The sequence below is a fragment of the Aethalodelphis obliquidens genome, unplaced genomic scaffold, assembly GCF_003676395.1.
Source record: "Aethalodelphis obliquidens isolate GAN/ISIS:26980383/991018 unplaced genomic scaffold, ASM367639v1 scaffold21, whole genome shotgun sequence".
Classification (NCBI taxonomy): Eukaryota; Metazoa; Chordata; class Mammalia; order Artiodactyla; family Delphinidae; genus Aethalodelphis; species Aethalodelphis obliquidens.
Window position 1 is genome coordinate 6,936,205 of NW_020837965.1, and position 20,590 is coordinate 6,956,794.

A 20,590-nucleotide genomic window follows, 5' to 3' on the forward strand; every position below is an offset into this window, starting at 1 on the left:
ATCTAACTGACTCCAAATTATGTCCTACACTCCTCTCAATAGATTGCTATAGATTTAGATCATTACAAAGTATTTAGAGGAGTTTCTTAATTTAATTCAATAGCAACCTGAACAACAGTTTTATCTAATTACCCTTATTTACACATGGTTGGAACACTGAAAATCATAACTTTCCACAAAACTGACCCCCCTCTTCTCACCCCACCAAAGCATATTCACAGAAAATTCTATGAAAGCAACATTCTCTCTTGAGTTCTAGCATCAGCTAATGCATGTGTAGGGCTAGTGGACAGATAGGGAAGTACAATTTTGAAAGCTAATACAATTTAATTCATGTTAATGAACTAATGAGCTCACATTATGTCATCTTCCTTGATGAAGCTGAGAAAATTTAATATTAAAATTCAGATTTCTATTTTCCATAGAAGGGGAATCATATTAGAATTGTTTTCCCTTCACCTGATCTAATGAGAACTGGAATTCCAGCAAAGAAAGCTACCTATGCAGAACAGAATGTTTTGTTTCCTGGCAGACAATCTGGGAAAGCACAGAAACTTGTTCTGGTGCCTTCTAGGATTAAAGGAAAGCTCTTGGGATTAGGACGGGAGGGGTCCTGGGAGAGCACAGATAGAGGGACCCTGCTGGTGGGAGCCATGTTGGAATCCAATGGCAGCTTGTTAGCCTTTTGATGGCTTGACTGGGATAAGCCTGCTGTGGCTGCAGACTTGAAGTGCCGACAAAGCCCAGGATGCCAGACTGCTGGCCCATGCTGCCCTGCAGTCTGACCATCCTACCTGTTGGGGCTAGGGTTGCAGGGCCACTGCAGGTGGGAGCAGATGTGCAGAGGTTCAGTCCTCTTTCACTGTAAGTAGAGGTGTGAGGATTATGAAAAATGGCCTATGAAAGGCACCTTCCCAAAGCTATCTCAAGACTAAGAAGAGCTCAGAAAAGGGACAGTTACTAACAGATCATCGTCAATTCTCTGACTTCATGGATGGAGCAGTGGATGGGGAGGGCAGGGGTGGGCACAGAGAATACCAGCAATGGTAAGAACTTGCATTCTGACTGGAATTCAGATCCTGTACATCTCAAGTTTCCAGAAAAAGGGTGCTATTAATTTCCTGAACTGACACAGAAATATACCATTGGCCAGAAGTAGAAATAAGAAGCTCTTGGGGGGATTTCATGTCTAAAAATACACAACCATGACAGCAAAAGTAGTGATTGAGTGGGGGGTAGGTTTACGTGAGAAATATCCCCAAATATCCTTATGCTGTCCTTATGTATTTTAAAAATCATTCACAAATAAGGTTCCAGTAATCTAGAAATACATATGTAGTATAAAGGCTGCATTTACTTGGCCTTGAGCCTACTTAACACTACCCCGCTGGGAAGCATTAAGGAAAGTGGTTGCTGAGGACTATTTATTCCATGCCCTGCATCTGCTCCCTTTTTATTCTGGTAACAATTTTTTTTTTTTTTTTTTCTTTTTTCTTCCTCTTCGAGAAATACTCTTCCCCAGCACTGCATGTCATCTTGGTGGTCATGTCCTCCCTTTTACTCTTGGGAAGTGGCACAAGGACAGAAAATGGCCTGTGATGGTTTGTCCCAAAGGCTGCAGCCTGAGGAGACATCCACAGTTCCTGCTATCAAGAGCTATCCTTTCTGAAGCCTGTTTCTTCCTTCAGTTCTGTGAGCTACCTGTATCTTTCCAACAATTTATTTCTTTTTGCTAAAAGAAGCCAGTCAGTCTCTGCTGCTTATAAAGCCCCTCACATGGTACTTTTAAATATTTGAGAGAAAGAACTTTGAAACAAATGGGGTATGTGTGTACACACTGAGAAAACTGAAAATCTCTGTCCTCATAGTGGAAGTAACTTTGAGTTTGTGTCTGTTTTGTGTCATCTACTAAGAGGCAGCTGTGGTATGGAGAAAAAAGACCCCTGGATGTGATGAGTCACGTCACTCCCGGTCCTTAATTTTCTCATCTGTGGAATGGAGAGGTTTGACTAAGTTATCCCCAAGGTCCTTTCGAGCTCGAAAATCCAATTATTCCATAATGAAGTGATCTGAATACATGCTTAGTAAATTGCAGAGCTAAAAATTCCAGTAAGCATAAACCTGAGGTCTTTTCTCATGTCAAGCCTCTTGCGGGTTAAACAGTAATTTTCCCCGTTACCTCAGTTCTCTTCTCAAGGGCATCCGTGCCAAAGGAGAATTGAGGGTTTCTCCTTTCTGCCATCAATTCACATCGGCCTCATGGCTGAGGCAGAAATCACAGTGCTATCACCAGGAGAATACAGTGCTGATTTTAGGGAAATGAATAAGCAAGCTCAGAGAGGAAGACTTTATGTTAAGAATTCTGTCAGTTTAGAAATAGGGGGTGGCAAATCCAGCCTCAAACACAGAGGTCCAATTGTCTTTTCGGTTTGCACTGCTACACCCAGTGTCTGATAAGAAAGCCCTGGTGTGTGTCCACTGCCTGGCCTGCCTAGGGAGTTGGCCAGATCGTATTGCTTCTTGGCTTCACGTTGTTTTACATTTAGGGTAACACAGCCACTCCACACTCAGAACAGGAAATGAAGACTCCAATCATACTGTTAGGATTTAATAGTGAGAATGGAAAAAAGAATATCTGCATAAGAGAAAGACTTTAACCAACAGTTTTTCCAAACCTCTCTCTTTCTTTCTTTTTCTTTTCTTTTTTTTTTTTTTTCTGGCCCAAATACCCACTTTTTTAACAGATGAGCGAAGTTTATTATAAACAAGAAAAGTGATTTAAAGGGTCACAGGATCATGGGCTTATTGCCTACCACTGGGGTCACCCAGACTTACTCTAAGAAACAAAGCTATTAGAGCTGGTTTGATTACTCCTTAGTTTTGTCATTTCACCAAATCTCACTGGACCCATGAGGAAAGTCATTGCCTTCAGGCTCACTCAAGCACAGAAGCACCCCTGCTAGCTGGGAGCAGGCCAGCTAGGGCTGGTAAACTGTCTCCTTTGTTTAAATTAAACATCCCTTCCCTTACTTTCTGTCCTTTTGGATTTCAGTCCTTTTGGACCTTCATGTCCTGGCTGGATCTTCAGTCTGATCAGAAGCCCCTTCCCCATCTCCAGATCCTGGCTCTGAACTTGGGATGTTATGATTGACAGGCCTTGCACAGGGTGACTGGAATCATAGATCTAACTCTTGGCCTGTACTGTACACATGATTGGCCATAAACTGGCTCTTTTACCTATACTTGGGGCAACAGACATCTCTTCAAAGCCCAGAAGCCTTCTAGGATCTGGAAAAGGATAGCTTCCAACACCAAATAAAACTTTAATGAGTCAGAAAAGAATACAGAATCATAAGCTGCCTTGGAAATCTGCTTAGCAGCCCAGCTGAGAAGAATAATGCATAGTTTTATGGAAGAACTGTGATAGTAAGAGAGTAGAAAGATGGAGTGAACTGGGTCATGCATGTTTGTTAAGTACTTTGCTCAAATATTTTTGTTTTTCTGGTCCCCCATTCCCCCATCCCTCCCCATCATCATTCCTATCACATAACAAAAACCAGCACTTCATAGGGAAAGAGAATGTGGAACTTTGATCCCAGCTCTTTCACAACCATGTGGCAGTTTTCACAGAAGAGAAAGCTCTGCCTACCTGAGTTTTTGTCAGGCAGTCGGTTTATCCTCCACACAATGGAGTTGAAGGCATGCTCATACTTCGCAGTTCCCAGAGTTACTCTCATGACAGGCTCAGAGCCAGACAAGCTAGTTGAGCCAAAACTTGCCCCCCGGTTCACTTTGGCTTTCAGAGACTTTTCCCCCAGGACACTTTCCCTGCGGAAGTTTTTCACCCACTCACTGGGCACAGGGTAGCGAACCATCACATTCTCACAGGGAACCTGAGTGAGAGGATCACAGTTAGAGGAGAAGCCAGATGACATCCTCAGCCAGCTCTGCACCTCCACCTCTGCCCCACTGATGCTTGCCACAGTCCTGAGTGTGAATGGCAAGGTCTTCTCGGCAAATACTGTCCTGAACCTCATTAGCTCAAGTCGGCAGGCATCCAAAGGGTTGAACAGAATAACCCGTGAGCTGTTGAATACATCCTCATCCACACACCTGTGAAAATGGCACTCATGGAGCTTGATCCACTTTGTGGTGGTGGTGGGCATGATGTCTTGCCGGGAAACGATTTCGTTCCCTTTGACGAGGACATCATTGAGACCCAAGCGGCACTCGGCAAGGCCAGAGAGGAAACTCAGGATGTGGACCCGTGTCAAGACACAGTGCTGGAGAATCTGGTTGTCTCCTTTGCTCACAAGGCCAGAGAATTCATCTCGGACATCCACTGCAATCTCCTCTTCAAGGTAGTTCAAGCCAACTGTGCACAAGTCCATTGACAACACCGGCAGGTCCATGAGACGGTCCTGAACTGCACGGATGAAGCTCAGGAAGTCATCGTAATTGGTGGTGCCCAGCTTAATCACTTGTTCCCTCTCGGCCACGTGGGCCACGGCAGGTTTAGGCTGGTATTTCTTCTTCTCCTTGTAGGTGACGCGGTCTATCCGCAAGCTGTGGATCCTGCCGTTCTCATCATAGTTTTGGAGCCGGGGCTCTGAAATCTCATGGCAGATCTCCAGCTTGAACTCACGGAATGGCTTTTCTAAGCCCTTCTCATAATACAGCTGCAGATACCCACTGTCTGTCAGTTTGATGTAGATGGGTCCCCAGTGCCTAGAGGACATGATGTTTTTCTTCTCAGGGATCCTAAGCATCATAGGCCAACCATCCTTGGGCTGGGACAGTGCGCAACCTGGTGGGTGGTCATCTAGTTCAATCCAGGCTATTGGGTCATCATCAGGGAGTGTTGTACTCCCTAAGTGATCGGGATCCTCAAGTTGGAGTCGTTTGAGTTTTTCAACAGCATCACAGTGTGACTGGTTTTTGCTTGAATCATCAAAACTGATGGCATCCTTGTAGATGACAATGAGAGAATCTCTTTGGCTTTTGCCTGTGGTACCAGACATGGAATTGTCTTGGGAGCGCCTCTCCTGCTCCTCAAAGAAAGCGCGGAAAGGGTTTATAGGGGAGGGTTGTACATCCTGTAGAGTCTCATTCAGAAAAGGATTGGTTGCCCTCCAAAGAGGAGCCTCAGGCACGGAAGGCGGACGGTTTAAGGAGGAAATGTCCAGCTTCTGAACTTTGGAGAAGTTCATCAAAGTGCTCTTGGGACGTTCCCTCTTCTTAAATGACCCAGTTGAGTTACAAGGTACATCTGGGATCACAGATGCAAGAGGTGGTGTTTTCGGCTTCAGAGGAGAGGTGATTGGTGGCAAAGGGCTGCTGACTTCATTGTCATCAAAAGTGACCCAGCTAGGGAAACGAGCAGAGGTCACTAGAGTGGCGGGGTGTCCGTTCATAGCTGGACTGCTGGCCTGCCAGTTGATGGCCTCCATCTCTACCTCTTCATCTTCCTGAAGAGAGGAAGAATTGTCTAAAAGGAAAAGGAGAACATATGAAGGGCTGCTATTCAGGGCCTCTAGAGGTATAGGAATGAGGGATGACTAGAATTTTATATGGAATCCAGTAAATTCCAAAGCATTTCATTACTTGTCCTCAAGTGTTTCGTCTGGGCACAGCTCTCACAGTTTTGTAATAAGCAGTAAGAATACAAATGTCAATACAGAAGCACTGATAGGACCCAGGTCCCTTGCAATTTAACTCTTATACATTCTCCCTTTATTTTATCGATGTTTCTGGAATGGATTTTTTTTCTTGACTCTAAAGTATGTATTCTTATATTTTTAAACATTGAAAACTACCTCCTACATAAAATGATATAAAGCTGATCTCATTGAACAAAATAAGCCATATGCTCTAAGTGATAATATGATTGCAAATAATGTAATCAGAGAGATTTTTACCCAAATGTGGTAAATAAATATTAAAGACAAAATGTTAACATCCTTAATATGAAATCAATTTACACAAGTGAATAACAAAAATACAAAAACTTGAAATACAGGCAAAGGACATATACAGACAACCCAGGAAAGAGAAAGGAAAAATGTCTAATAACCATGTAGAAAATGTTCCGTCTCACTAGTAATAAGGAAAACGTAAATTAAACCCCAAAAATCAGTGAAGATTTTTAAAGTTTTAGTATTCGATGAGGGTAAAGGTGCTATAATATGAACAGTAAATAGACCCTTAATGGGACCGTAAGTTGCTACAAACTCTCTGAAAATGGTTTGGCAATTTGTATTAAGGGTCTTACAAATATTCATGAACAATGACTTAGTAATCTCACCCTAAGGAAATAAATCCAAATTAGGAACCAAGTTTTGGGTGAACGTTAAGAAACTGAGGCATACAATGGAAAAACAAGCAGCCATTAAAATGTTTACAAGTTCGTATAACATGAGAAAATGCTCCTGACATTAATCTCTTCTTTTTTCTCTAAAATACTTTTCCATCTTGGGGTTTAATTTATGGGGAAAAAAAAAGATTATTACAAATAAAACTCCACCCTAGCAGGGCCTTCGAGGAAGGAGATACAGGAGTTGAGTTTCGATGCAGGAAGACCCAGACCTTTTCAGTAAAGATGCTGTGTGTCTGCTGGGGTTATAGGAAGGAGGAGGAAATGAGGCCTTTATAAAGCAAGGAGTGGATTCTGAGGAAGGAATGGCACAGAAAACAAATCTGTATCTGGCATAGTAAATGCTCAGTGAAGAACTGTTAATTGAATGAGTGAGAAAAGAAACTTTGCTTTGGAGCAGTTCTATTCTCTCTGTCTCTGGAGGAATGTGTATGGGGGATCTCTGCTTCCATTCCACCCACTGTTTTTACTGCCAGAAATTTGGAATCAAAGAGAAATGAATACTCAAATGGTTAAGTCAAATAGTTGGCTTTTCTTACCATCCTGCTAAATCTTCACAAATATCATATCCAACCACACCAAATGAGCAATGTCACATATAATTAAACATGTAATTATACATGGATGGGATGGCTGCCTCTCATCCATCTCTCAAAGTATATTTATTCAAACAAATAGCAATTACCTCTACTGAAAACATCAGTTTGAAAATATAAGCTAAATGCATGCATGAGTGAGCATACATACATACCCACATTCGCCCCAGAAATATAATGAGCAAAAAGTATTTTCTATATATGCAGCATCACAAAAGAATTTAAAAGCATTATAAAATGAAAGATGAGACTCTCCTTCAAATTAATCATTAATCCACTTTTGTAAATGCATAAGTGATTTATTTTCTAGAAAATGAAGGGAAAAGGGTCAGAAAACAATCCAGGTTTGTAGGACTTATATTTTATTACTACTACAACTGCTGCTGTTGTTGTTGTAATGAAGCCTAAAGGGAACAATGTGGCCCTGAGTAAAATACAATCACTTCCTTGGAACAGTAACTAATCCTCCCTAGAGAACTGGCAAAAGGGGTGTATGGCAAAATGCATCACTTTTTAATGAAGCAGCTCTATGGAGCTTTTGTAAGCAGTATTTCCACCCAGACAGTCTGGTATTGACCCACCCCTTGTGCCAGGGATATCCTTTTTGCCTTGGAGCTCATTACTACTCCCTAGTTCAAAACGTGCCCTAAGTCCTTTTCCTTTGGAGGGTGGCTTTCTGCCAAAGCTGTTTATTCTTGCTGCTAAAGGATTCTCTTCTGTTGGGAGACTTGTCCCCAAAATAGCACTTCTCATCTTCCTCTCCCAAACCAAAAAAAGGGGGGAAAAAGGCCTCTGTCTCCACTGAAGATAATTTTCTTACAATAAATTTGTTTTTAAGCCAAGTTACTTGAGATCACACCAAGTCCTACACAGTTGTGAAGCATTTGACTCTTAATACAATTTAAATGAAGTATCTTTAAATTTGGGGGGAAATTTTTTGAATTAAATTAATTTCTAGAGATTCTACATTCTCTTAGACAGCCATCAAAAAGTTTCAAAAGACTTATAAAGTCTCTCCTTTGGCATTTTCATCTTCCATGATTACAACCTGTTTTAAAAATCCATCCTTTGGGATGATAGTGGGGTATAGGTCAAATTTCTGAAAATGAGAATTTGTTTTTCTACAAAATCATTTATAAAGAAAAAATATCTTAATAAAGACACTTTTATAGGGCTTCCTTGGTGGCTCAGTGGTTGAGAATCCGCCTGCCAATGCAGGGGACACAGGTTCGATCCCTGGTCCGGGAAGATCCCACATGCCGCGGAGCAACTAAGCCCGTGCGCCACAGCTACTGAGCCTGCACTCTAGAGCCCGCGAGCCACAACTACTGAGCCCGCCCCATGACTACTGAAGCGCAGCCAAAAAAAAAAAAGACACTTTTATAGATGAACAGCAAAAGTGATCCATAGTTCATATAGGTCATAGTGGTTCATATTTTCATATGAAAATAAAGCATTTCTTGAGGTGAACCTAAGGACCGCCAAATAGTACTTTAAAAAATTATCCCCTGTTAACACTGACTTCCCTATTTGTGAGTTCTAATTTTTTTTTTCATGTATCACTGGCTGAAGGATATCCTCAATTGTTTTTATAAAGGTTAAGTCATATATTTTCTGAACCTCTTTTTATTAAAGAATGGTCTTTGAGACTTTCACGTATAAAAAAAATGACAATCTGTATGTAAAATTTCTTGGGGAAAATATTTGTATAAGACAAAAATTCGACCTCTTTAATATATAATGACAGTGTATCCTTAATAAAAATGATACACCCTCACAATAAAATAGGATGAAAACAGACTATTCACTAATGAAGAAATATAAATATCTAATAACTCTTTGGAAAAAAGAGTTTAAACTTATAAAAGAATAAATACAGGACTTCCCTGGTGGTCCAGTGGTAAAGAATCCGCCTTCCAATGCAGGGGATGCGGTTTGATCCCTGGTCGGGGAACTAAGATCCCACATGCTGCAGGGCAACTATGCCCGTGCACCTCAACTAGAGAGCCCAAGTGCTACAAACTACAGAGTCCATGTGCTCTGGAGCCTACATTCCACAACTAGAGAGAGAGAAGCCCGCGCGCTACGATGAAAGATCCCACGTGCCACAACTAAGACCCAACGCAGCCAAAAATAAATTAAATTAAAAATAAATTAATTAATTAAGTAAACATTCTTTTTGGCGGTACGCGGGCCTCTCACTGCTGCGGCCTCTCCCGTTGCGGAGCACAGGCTCCGGACACGCAGGCCGAGCGGCCATGGCTCACGGGCCCAGCCGCTCCGCGGCATGTGGGATCTTCCCGGACCGGGGCACGAACCCGTGTCCCCTGCATCGGCAGGCGGACTCTCAACCACTGCGCCACCAGGGAAGCCCAGAGATCTCAGTTTTTAAGAGCCTCATCACTCTTACATGAACAGGTAAAATCAGGTTTCACGTTTGGCAGGATGATCCCCAAATCCTGGAACTTCTGAGGAAGGTAAAGACACATCTTACTACTTTTACCATTTCTTAACTGCAATAGTAAGAAACAGAGAAAAGGACCAGACTTATGAAGGATTAGGGAGCACCCAAGGATAAGGGCTTGACTGTCCTCCTGGTTATGTTGGTGAGTAACAGAAAACAGAACTATGCCTCAGAGAGCATGTCAAAGCGGCCAAATGGAATTCACCTAGACGCTTCAGTCTCACCAATGGCTTTGTCATCTCCCTCTCTGCTCCCTTCAATACACGCGTCTACTTTTAACTGGTACTAATGTCCTGCCAATCAGTCTGTGCCCCTACAGAGCTGGGACTCATCATCCTCTTTACATATAATACTTCTAACTCTGACGTCCACTGCACGGGTCATGGAGCACCTGCACCATGGGCATGGACCCCTGCCTACTTATTCAGGGGGTGGAGCTTGGGAGTCTCACCTAACCCTGATGAACTTACACACTTTAAGCACACACAGCAATGCCTTCTTTCCCTTCACTGTCCTGAAACGGTTACAGGCGGAGCCATTCTACTGTAGACCAGATTCAAAGTCTGATCATTTTGAACCTTAGCGATGGGAAGTGCTACTTCTCCGCAGCTGATTCTGTAAATTTGGTCAGGCGGCAAAGAAACAGCGCTGGGGACTCTCATGCATTATTACATTTGCTTGTATACATGTGTATTTATTGGGAATGAGAAGAGCAGGCATTCTGACTGAGTCTGTATCAGGCCTATCTTCCATTTGTTAACTTGGCTAGGCTATAACACACCTTGCAGGAGGAATTCAAAAGGTCTGTTGGGATGGGGGTATAGTCAGCTGGGCTAAGGTCACCCATAGAAAGGTTAGGGGCAATTCTTGCAAGCTGAAGGGATCCGTACAAATGATCTCCTTTCACCTATATTACCCAAAGCTCCCTGCTCTTTATGTGGATTTTCCAGCAATGGCAACAAAAACAAAATAACCAAACAGCTCCTGTATGCTGTAAGCCACTTCTTTTCTATTGAATTTCAAGTAGGTAATTTGATTTCATTTCAGTACTTGTCCAGCTCCCTTTTAGTTACCAAGATCAAAGGAGACATTCTTACAGACTGACAGTAGGTGCACTTTATAAACTGTAAACATACCAAGTTAAAATAACCTAGTAGGAAAACAACTAATTTCTAGCATGACAACAGATTTATTCTAGCAGGTAGAGATCTCTTTGTACTCCTGAACCTGTCGAGTTTTTCAGAAGAACTCATAAGGCAAACAGAGTGAAAAGCTATTTCCAGATGATTCATACACAGACTCAGTACTTCTGCTCACTTGCTCCAGGACCCTCACCATCCAGCATATATACACCAGTGTCTCCTGGGTGGACACAAAGCCCATAATAGAAAAGACGGCTTAAAAGTGGCTTGTACTAATGCTGGCTTGAGCTCCAGGCCCCATGCTTGTCTTCACCACCTATTTTGTGCCACTGCAGGCAGCAGAGGGGAAAGCTTGGACTTGGGATCTGGAGTCAGATTGACCTGGCCCTGCTTCAGAAAACTGTGTGATCTTGGGCACATTACTTAACCCTCTCTAAACTTCATATTTATCACCTCTTAAGGGGGAATAATAACAGTACCCACTTTGTAGAGTTGTTGTGAGGGTAACAGAGATCGTTAAAGGACATTGATTTTAATTAACCCGTAGCACAATAAATGTTAGCTATCACAATAAAAAATATGTAAATATTATTATTATTTCAGAATTCTTAAGGAAGCAAAAAAGAGGAGAGAGGGGAAGAAGTGGGAGAAAAAAATGCCTTTGAAGTTTCATTAGAATCAAGGGAAAGTGGGACGGAGAAAGAAAGAAGAATGTTTGTCTCAGGTTATGAGTCCATGAATCCAAATCTTTCCATAATTATTGCAAAGGCTTGGGAATTACAAGAGATGTAAGAGTCTGCGTTCGTGAAGTCACTGTGATTATAACAAAACAGCACTAGAATCTACCACCTAACAGAAGTGCTAAGTCATGAGTACACTTTGGTCAAGATAGGACATGCAACTTTCTATTACCCCTAAGAATTGCCTTTGTAATTGCTGGGCAGGTCTAAGATGTTATAGTATTCCAGAGAAGCAGTCCCCAAAGGAGAGCAGCACACCCAAGGAGGTACAGGATGATCCACTGGGGTGGAGGGAGAAAATATCAGACCTTCTATTTTTGTTGACTTTTTTAAAATTAATTTTTATTGGAGTATAGTTGCTTTACAATGTTGTGTTAGTTTCTACTGTACAGCAAAGTGAATCAGCTATATGTGTGTGTGTGTGTGTGTGTATATATATATATATATATATATATATATATATATATCCCCTCTTTTCTGGATTGTTGACTTTTTAACCCATCCTTTAAACATTTCTAACTTTTGTTTATATGTTAGAAACCATATACTAAAATGCTTGTAATTTATAAATATATTTATAATATAGTATATTTATAAACATACAAATATTAGAGGCTCACGATCAAACCTTTGGAGAATCACGACCAAACATTTGGAGAAGGCTAATTCAGTGCACTAGGCATATTTCAAATACTCAGCATGGGTGCACACACACACAAAGCTATCACCTCTTCCCTGTCCTCTGTTAAGAGTTGGCCATTGTAACCAGAAAAATGGCCGTGGTTGTCAGTCCAAAGGGAAAGGTGCTTTGGCAAATAAGAAGGATCTATTACTCCCTTAAACTCTCCCATGATTTGGGCAATAATTGACTCTTACATGCTCCAGCTCCCTGGTGGCCATGCTAACAACCTATCCTGGCCTTTCCATGTTGCTTTGAATCTAGCTAAGCATGACTTGACCACCACCCACCTTGCTCTCTAGAAAGTTTTAAAACCAGTCTTCCAATTCTGCAAAAATTATAAAACTGACCTAAACAAATAACTATTGGAGTTGCTGCCAGGGCCAAGGATTATGCGACCTCACTATCACAACAAAGGTCTTTTGATGTCCCTTTCTTGGTTATACTCTTGGTGTCCAATAAATACATAGCAATGGAAGGAAGAGGGCCTGTCTGTGAGATCTTGACTCATGCCAGGGTCATCACTAGCTTTATAGCAAATATCTATTGAATTAAATGCTTTAACTCTCCTATTGCTCAAATAACAGGTTGAGACTGTTACTTTTGCTTTCAATAAGTCTTAGAGGAAAAGTCAACCCACATGATTCAGAGGGGAAGAACAAAGTCGATACAGCAAACAATATACAGGGAAGGAATACTGTATTACCTTCCCTGCATCCCTCCCCTGCTCCTTGGGGTAACAGCATCACAGCTGAACTTTTCTCCTCTCATGCATGTCTTTCTGAAGTGTCAGTGAAGGTGCCCCACCCAGGATGCATATGACCCAAGAAAAGTCAGATTCTTGTTGGAAATTTTGAATGGACTAACTCAAGTGCAAAAAAGTGGTGGGAGCTGAGTTATTGACATGGAGGCACCCTGAAGAGTCTGCACATAGGTCCTTGCTGACTTGAGCCTGAAGGATGCTAAGGTTCCCAGCCATCTGTGGGAGACGGCAAAAATGGCCACAGATTCTTCCTTTCTCTATCCATGCTCTTGGGCAGTCCCCCACACCCCCGCCACATTGACTCTGACCTAGGGCATGTGATTACATTGACTCTGAGCTACAGCATGTGATTTGCTTTAGTCAAGATCAAATACACCACTAGCAGAAACTTGAAAAGTGCTTGCATGCTGCGGCTTGCCCTCTTTTGCTCTACTTGGAACCCCGAGACCATCATTCAAACAAGCCTACAGGGAGATGAGTGACCACATGGAGAAGTAAGGCGCCCTAGCCAACCAGGCAGCTGATCACAGACGCACGAGTGAACGCCTAAGGAGATCAGCTCAGCCTAGTATAGACGGGGAATCGCTCAAGCGTGCCCAGATTGCTGATTTGCAGCATCTTGAGCTAATAAACAAAGGGTTGTTTAGGGGGGCCACTAGTTTTCAGGGTGGTTTGTAACACAGTAAAAGCTGATACACCAACCTCCTGAAGCTTGAGTGCTCAGCTTTTCTTCTGATTCTGTAAACAACTATATCCTTAAAATAAATTCCTGTCACTTAAAGGTAGTACAGTTGGCTTCTGTTCCTTGCAATCCAAGCTCCTTAGCAACCAGGCAGAAGACCTTCCAAACTCGTCTGGCTATTGAGCAAAAATATTTCCATTTTATTGCTCCTCTTTACCCTCCCTTGCTCTTTTCACAAGGAAATAGAACAGTATTCTTCTTGCTTATATAATACAAGACACTTACTTCAAACTCTGTAAGTTTGGAAGGAAGGAATTTTAAGACTCTCATCCCTAGAATTGTCATCTTTGGCCCAGGTCACCCTAGGCATAAACAGGTAGGAAGTGGATAGGCCCTGAGTGCATTGTCAAGTGGTCAAGAGTACGGACTCCAGCTTCAGGCTGGCTCATATCCTGGCTACTCCTTCTCGCTCTGTGACCTTGGGCAAGTTACTTAATGCAGGCTTCAGTTCCCTCAACTCTAAAATGGAGATAATAATAGTACTTACCTCTTAAGTTGTGGTGAGGACTGAGTTAATGTATTTAACGTTTGCATAGCAAACATTATATAAATATTTAATAGTGTTATTATCACAATTATTCCTTAGAGTCCAGGTACCCTTGGGGAAGATTTTGAAAAGAGACATTTGGCATTGTGGGAACTTTGATGAAGCCACAGAACAGAAGGTTTTATTTCTAGTCCTGGCTCTGCCGAAAACCCCCTGTGGTCTTGGGTAAGTCTCTCTGTGCCATTTCCCCATTTAACATGGGATAATCATAATCCCCGTTCTAGTTTGGAAGCAAATATGAAATAACACATGTAAGCATGCTTCTAAACATTCAGAAGTGCTCAACCACTGTTTGGTAAGGCCTGTGATTACTTTTCACATAGTGAGGTAGTTTTAGCTTCCAAGTGAGTCCTACAATTCTTCACGCTGTGTGAGTGGGTCTGAGGTGGGCAGTTATTGCATTTTAGAGATAGAAGACCATAAAAATGCAGAAAGCAGTCTTGGAATAAAGACTTCTTTACAAAGATATTAAACCAAAACTTGTGTGTTGAGAGGCCATGGCCTTTTCAAAAGTCTCCCAGAAACTGTTAAGTGTTTCTAAGAAGGGAAATGAAATCAAGTAACTAGAGAACAGAGGAAAGTAGAAGGACAAGAACACTTTCATACCTTTATACATCCTGCACTGACAGATGTCCTTTAATTGACTTGCTCCCCAACTGTCCCAGGGACCAAGGTTGAGTGTTCTTTGCCTCAGCTGGGGACAACTCAAGGTTTAAGGCCCACAGAACATAATGTACTCCCATGTGAGTTCATTTTAAGACAAACCATTTTCATGAATGTTCCAGTCACCAAGTTCTAAAGTAAATAAATTTTGTTTCTATAATACAAAGAAGGTAAAACTTTTTGATAATTTTAAGAAAGAAGTTGTATTTTAGAAAACTTGGATGGTGCAGAAACACAGACAATTAAAAGCACCTGAATCTTGCTGCCACCTGAGATGACTGATGTCACCATCATAGTGTGCTTCCTTCAAGCTCTCTCACTCTGCACATAACACATTCACGAACACACACCTCTCTACAAAGTAGGGATTATTCTGCATATGCAGTTTTAGGGCCTGGGTGTTTTGGCTTAATGTTCTCAGATGAGAATTTTCATGGGACACCATTCAAAACAAGTAAGTGCCGGTAATTGTTGGCAGGATCTGACGGAGCTGTTAGTATGAGCATTATGTTTGCTAAAAGAGTTTGGACTGCAGAGCATGAAAATATATTAATTGCAGTTCATATATTCAATGTCTAGCCACCTCAGGGGGGATATGCAGAAATTCCATATCAGGGGGGATATGCAGTAAAGTAATAAGAAAGTATGACACCGGATGAAGGATGATCAATGCTGATGATTTGTTTCATGAAGTAAATTTGACTCCTGTTGACATTTAAAGTCAGGGACTGCAGTAGACAGGGATGAGGTAATGGGATTAGGACTTCTATCTCCAAACCTAAAGCTTCTTGCCCCACTGTGACACACAGAGATGTTGACAAACATGCTGCCTTCCATTCTGTAAAAACAGTAACCTTTGTGTCCTCACTGAGGGCCTTTCCTGGGGGTCATAATGAATCTCTTCTGCAGCTGGACACACAGCCGGCTGATCAGTACACGTGGTTACTTGTTGCCTCTTCTTCTTTGCATATATGACAGAAGTCAAGTGAAGGACATAAAGCCAGAAGCATCAGCCCACCTCTAAGCCAGAACCTCAGTTACATCATAGGGTGGGGCGCACAACCTAAAACACGGAGGTTTGCTGCCTCAAAGACTTTTTAAAAGCATGCCATATAGCATAGGAATTGCCATCCTATCTTTAAGAGCAGACTGTGGTAAATACACTAGTCAGCATGGATTAAATAAAGGTTGTTAGCAAATAAAGAATAAATAGTCCCAAAAATATTTAAAGAGGAAGAATGTACTCTAAATCCTTAAGATTACTGATTAAGATTAAGAGGGGTTAGGAGTGTGTATGAGGAGATAGGTACAAACTGTCTTTAGAATCAGGGCGAAACTGAGTCAGGGAAAGAGATCTTTATGGTGTTAGTTTTTCTTCAAAGCATTTAATTTGGGATTGGATTATCTAACCCTACAGAGCCCATAGGGACTTTTGGAGTGTGTCTGGAGTACTCTGGTGATTTCAGGAGTAGACTTTGGGTTTTAGGGCAGGAGAGGTTGCTGGAAGGAGAGACGATAATAGCTCACCATGGCCACCACCTCCAAGACAACAGCAGTGGCAAAGCTGACACTCACCAGTCATGTATCACATGTCATGTATCACCTGTCAGGTGCTCTGCCTAGGCCTGTACCAAAACCATCTCATTTGATCCTGGAGACACCTACATGAGGTAGCTCCTACCATTATCCCTATTCTATTGATGGGGACACAGGCATAGAGGTTAGATGACTAAATCAATGTCACAGACAAGCAAGTGGTGGCGTTAGGATCTAAACCCTGGAGGTTCGAATTCACAACCCTCAGCTTGACCCCTCCCGTATACTGCAGCTCAGTGTCTTTAGAACTATCTAATCTTGAACAAGTAACCCAATTTCTGTCTCAGTTTCCTCGCTTTTAAAGAGGATAATAATAATCTAGTCTATCTACCACAGTACGGTTGTGAGGATCAAATGAGACACGTGAATGCATGCGATTGCCATTTGTAGAATATGGCATGCTCTACAGTTTAAATTATTTTTATTATTACAGATGAAAGGAAGAGAAAGAGAGTACTGATTTTGAGGGTTTGGGTTTTTTATTTTGGCTTAGTATAAAAGTTTTAATTTTAACAATCAACATAAGGCAATGAAAATAACTGATATGCACTAGTAGGTACATTAAGTATGGATAAAAAGCAGAAAACACTCCCTGTATCAGGAACCTGTGATTAAGAAAGAAAAAAAAAAAAACAGTGATTATTTTGACAGGACAGTGACTTAGAATAGCTCCTTGTGGGGCTTGGTAGCTCTGGTGATAAATCTCCTCTAACTGCTGGTGGACAAGGGACACTTCCCTTTCCGGAAATGGAAATGAACTCTCAAGGATTTGTGACTCTCCAGATAATGACTTCCTGCTCCACAAAAACAAAGCCCAGCCGCTGAAATAACAACCTATCTCTGGTCCCTATTCAACATCCTAGGGCTGCCATTCTTAGTCTGGTCTGAAGGAGGCTTCTCCAGCTCCAGGCCTCTAAAGCCTCACTATTCCAGAGATAGACAAAAATGCCAGAATTTAAAAGCCAAGGTTAGAAAGAGTTACCTCTGGGCAAAGTCACGCTGCACTCAGACTTGATCTGTCGGAAGTCATTCAACTCCCAAGCAGGCCTGGAGTCCCTGGTCCCTACCTCTATCACATCACACACAGGCAGGATCCCTTTGTGTTTATTTTCCAAATATGGCCAGTAAGTTCCTAGAGGAGAGAAGCTACATAAAAGCCTTTTGAACTGAATTGCACTAGGGACTTCATCTAGGAACCCAATGTTGGGACAGAGGGAAAAATGAGCCTCTCCTGAAATTAAATGATAAAAGGATCAACAAAGAAGAGTTTAGTCATCCACCATTAAATGGTGTGTGAATGTGCTGCTCTCAGAGATTTAGGAAACACCTAAAACCAATCAAAGGTGACTTGGATATAATTTCAGAAAGATTTGATAGGAGTGAGTCTAAAGTCTACTATTCATAATCTAATTACATAGAAGTTTAAAAACTTTTTTTTAAACACAAATAATCCATGTCCATTGAAGAAAATTTACAAAATACAGAAACGTGAAAAAAATAATAAAAGCATCCAAAGTTCCACGTTTACCACCAAAATATGAGACATCTGTGCTGTTATGAAGGTTGATGAAGGAGAAAATGAAAATAACAGCCAGGAGTGTTCAAAAGTTAACTGTCATGTGACACTAAACCATGTATAGTACTGGGATCTGGTGGTCACTTTCATATACATGCCTGGACTTCTGTCCTCTTAGGCAACCCCTCTTCACCTCTCAGGAATATTATGAAAGTTATCCATACATGCACAGAATAGTGTTGTACAAGAATATACTGTGACACCATCTCAAAAAATTAAGAAAAGGTATCTAGTAAAATTTAATACCCATTAGTAATAAAAACTTTCAGCATACTAGGAATGGAAGAGAACTCTTCAGTCTGATAAAGGGCATGTATCGCAAAAAGCTCAGCTAACATCATAATGGTGAAATATTGAATGCTTTCATCCAAGCTCACCACTCTATTCCATATTGTACTAGAGTCCTTAGGCATCGCAACAAGGTAATGAAAGGGAATAAAAGAAGCTATATGAATGGCCATATAACACATGAAAAGGTGCTCAACATCATTAGATACCAGGGAAGGGGAGATGAAGCTACAATGAGATACTACACATCCACTAGAATGGCTTAGAAAGTGTGATAACAGAACACCACTACAGTGATAAACATAAGTGAATTAGTTACACATGCAGCAGCATAATGAATCATTAAACCACCATCTGAATCTTAAGAGTCCTATCACACCGTCACTCACCTTGGTTTCATTCATTCATTTAATCTCATACCAACACTATAAAGTAGATACTGTTATCCCTCTTTTAATAATGAAAAAGATTCATAGAGGAAAAGTAATCTCCAAGATTATATTAGTTCATTCAATATTTACTGAGCACATACTGTTTGCCGACAGGCAGTGGAGCATGTGCTGAGGATATAATGTTAGCAAAACTAGACCCAGTCCTTCCTCTACACAATACTGCCAGGTAATATGATGGGCCTGTCATGAAAAAAAAAATAAGACCATCACTACCTTTAAGTTCAGAGTCCAGCTGTACACCAGAATCTAACACAACATCAACTATACTTTAATTAGAAAAAAAAATTTTTTTAAAGAAGTTCAGAATCTAGCAGAAGAAACTGGCAGATAACAATTTACCGTGCAGTAAAAGCAACTACAAATTAACACAAAGTGTTCTTACAGGTATATGCAAAGTGCTGTGTGTACTCAAAAAGGGAAATGACTGATAATTTTGCAGAGTTGATTGAAGCCAACCTGGCAAACATTTGAGCTGGTAATGTAACAACAGACAGAATGCCTTCAGGCACTGAGGTAGAGTGGAAGGACTTGATTTGTAACTAAATACACCTGGCTAAGATGCCTGCTCAGGATTTACATTTGTGAAATGTGAATACCCAACAACTTGAAGGGTTGTTGTGAGAACTGGAAATAATACCTGTAAAGATCCAAGCACATGCAGAAGACACTCACTTCACAGTAGCTTTTAGTTTTGGAACAAATCACTGGTGACAGTCATCTTGCTAATATACATCCCCTGCTGTAAATTTGTGTCAATCCCAGAAAGTCTCACCTCTCAATACAAGAATATGATTCACTTTCTGAGGCCGAAAAGCTTAAGACTATATCTTAAACCCATGGCAATCTGCTGGCTTTTGACCTTTCTCCTCATCTGAACATGACCTAAGCCCCAATATATGAGACTGTGGGTAAAGTAGAGTTGGCTGTCTCAGTTAGACTGGCTTATGGAAGGTTAGAGGCTGGGACCCAGAAACATTCGGACCAGTGGGAGTAGCAGCCACTCTGCCTCTTTGCACAAAACCGCTCAGAACATGCACTTTATCAGCTGTCTCCTCTGTGCCCAGCTCACAGCAACGCTCACTTTAATCTGCATCAGATACCCACATCGGTCTACAAATTTCCAGAACAGGGGTTAGCAATAAGTATTAAATTAATCTGAGAGAGACAGCCCAGTAAGGGAAGGACCAAAATGGCAGAACTTTTTCGATACACAGAGGCTCTTCCCGTGGTGCCTGCATTTTAATATAGATAATGCAATAGGCCCGGTACCCTTCCTGGTGGCACAGTGCACAGGTTAGTGCGGCTGAACACTGAGGCATTTTCAAAACAAGAGCTCAGAAGTTGTTTGCAAGGCTGACCAGCTCTTTATTGACATTTCCAGTCAGAGTGGAATAATTACAGCAAGAGCGACCCGAGTGCCGACCTCTCCTAACCACATGGGTCTATATGTGCACAGCTGACTGACAAACTAACGCAGAAGGGTGTCTGCATGGTTTAATCATCAGGGCAAACACTGCAGACGACTCTACAAGGAGCACGGCACACGGAGAGAGAGCGGGCTCGCACTGCGTCACAGGGCACAGTGGCTGTGGGCGGCGCTGGGCAAATTACATAGAGCTCTCCAAGCCTCAGCTTCCTCGCCTATAAAGTGGGATGATGCCCTGCAGGATGCTGTGAGAGTTACATCATGTAGACAGGTGCCTGGCACAGCACCTTGTGGGTAGTGGACACCTAGTAAATGGTCATTTCTGTTACTTAACTAATGTAAGGCATGGTCGTCTATAGTTTGGGGGGAGCCAAGGGAAAGATATATGCTAAGAGTGGATTGTTTTGTTGGATAGAGGCCATGTTAAATGGCTTTTAGCCTGTGTACATGGAGTTCAGTGAAGGGTGTGTGTGTGTGTGTGTGTGTGTGTGTGTGTGAGAGAGAGAGAGAGAGAGAGAGAGAGAGAGAGAGAGAGAGAGAGAG

The 20,590-nt window shown here is 41.7% G+C and overlaps 1 protein-coding gene across 6 annotated transcripts in view; it reads right to left on the reverse strand.

The window, feature by feature from the left end:
- STON2 (stonin 2) overlaps positions 1 to 20,590 on the reverse strand; it is a 142,771-nt gene that overhangs the window by 8,635 nt on the left and 113,546 nt on the right. For all 6 annotated transcript variants that reach the window (XR_003435596.1, XM_027120225.1, XM_027120222.1 and 3 more), the window contains one exon: positions 3,650 to 5,488. Coding sequence is in view for 5 of the 6 variants with exons in the window: in XM_027120225.1 (XP_026976026.1) it covers positions 3,650 to 5,488 (1,839 nt within the window). In the remaining variant the exon portion in view is untranslated. The remainder of the gene's footprint in view (positions 1 to 3,649; positions 5,489 to 20,590) is intronic.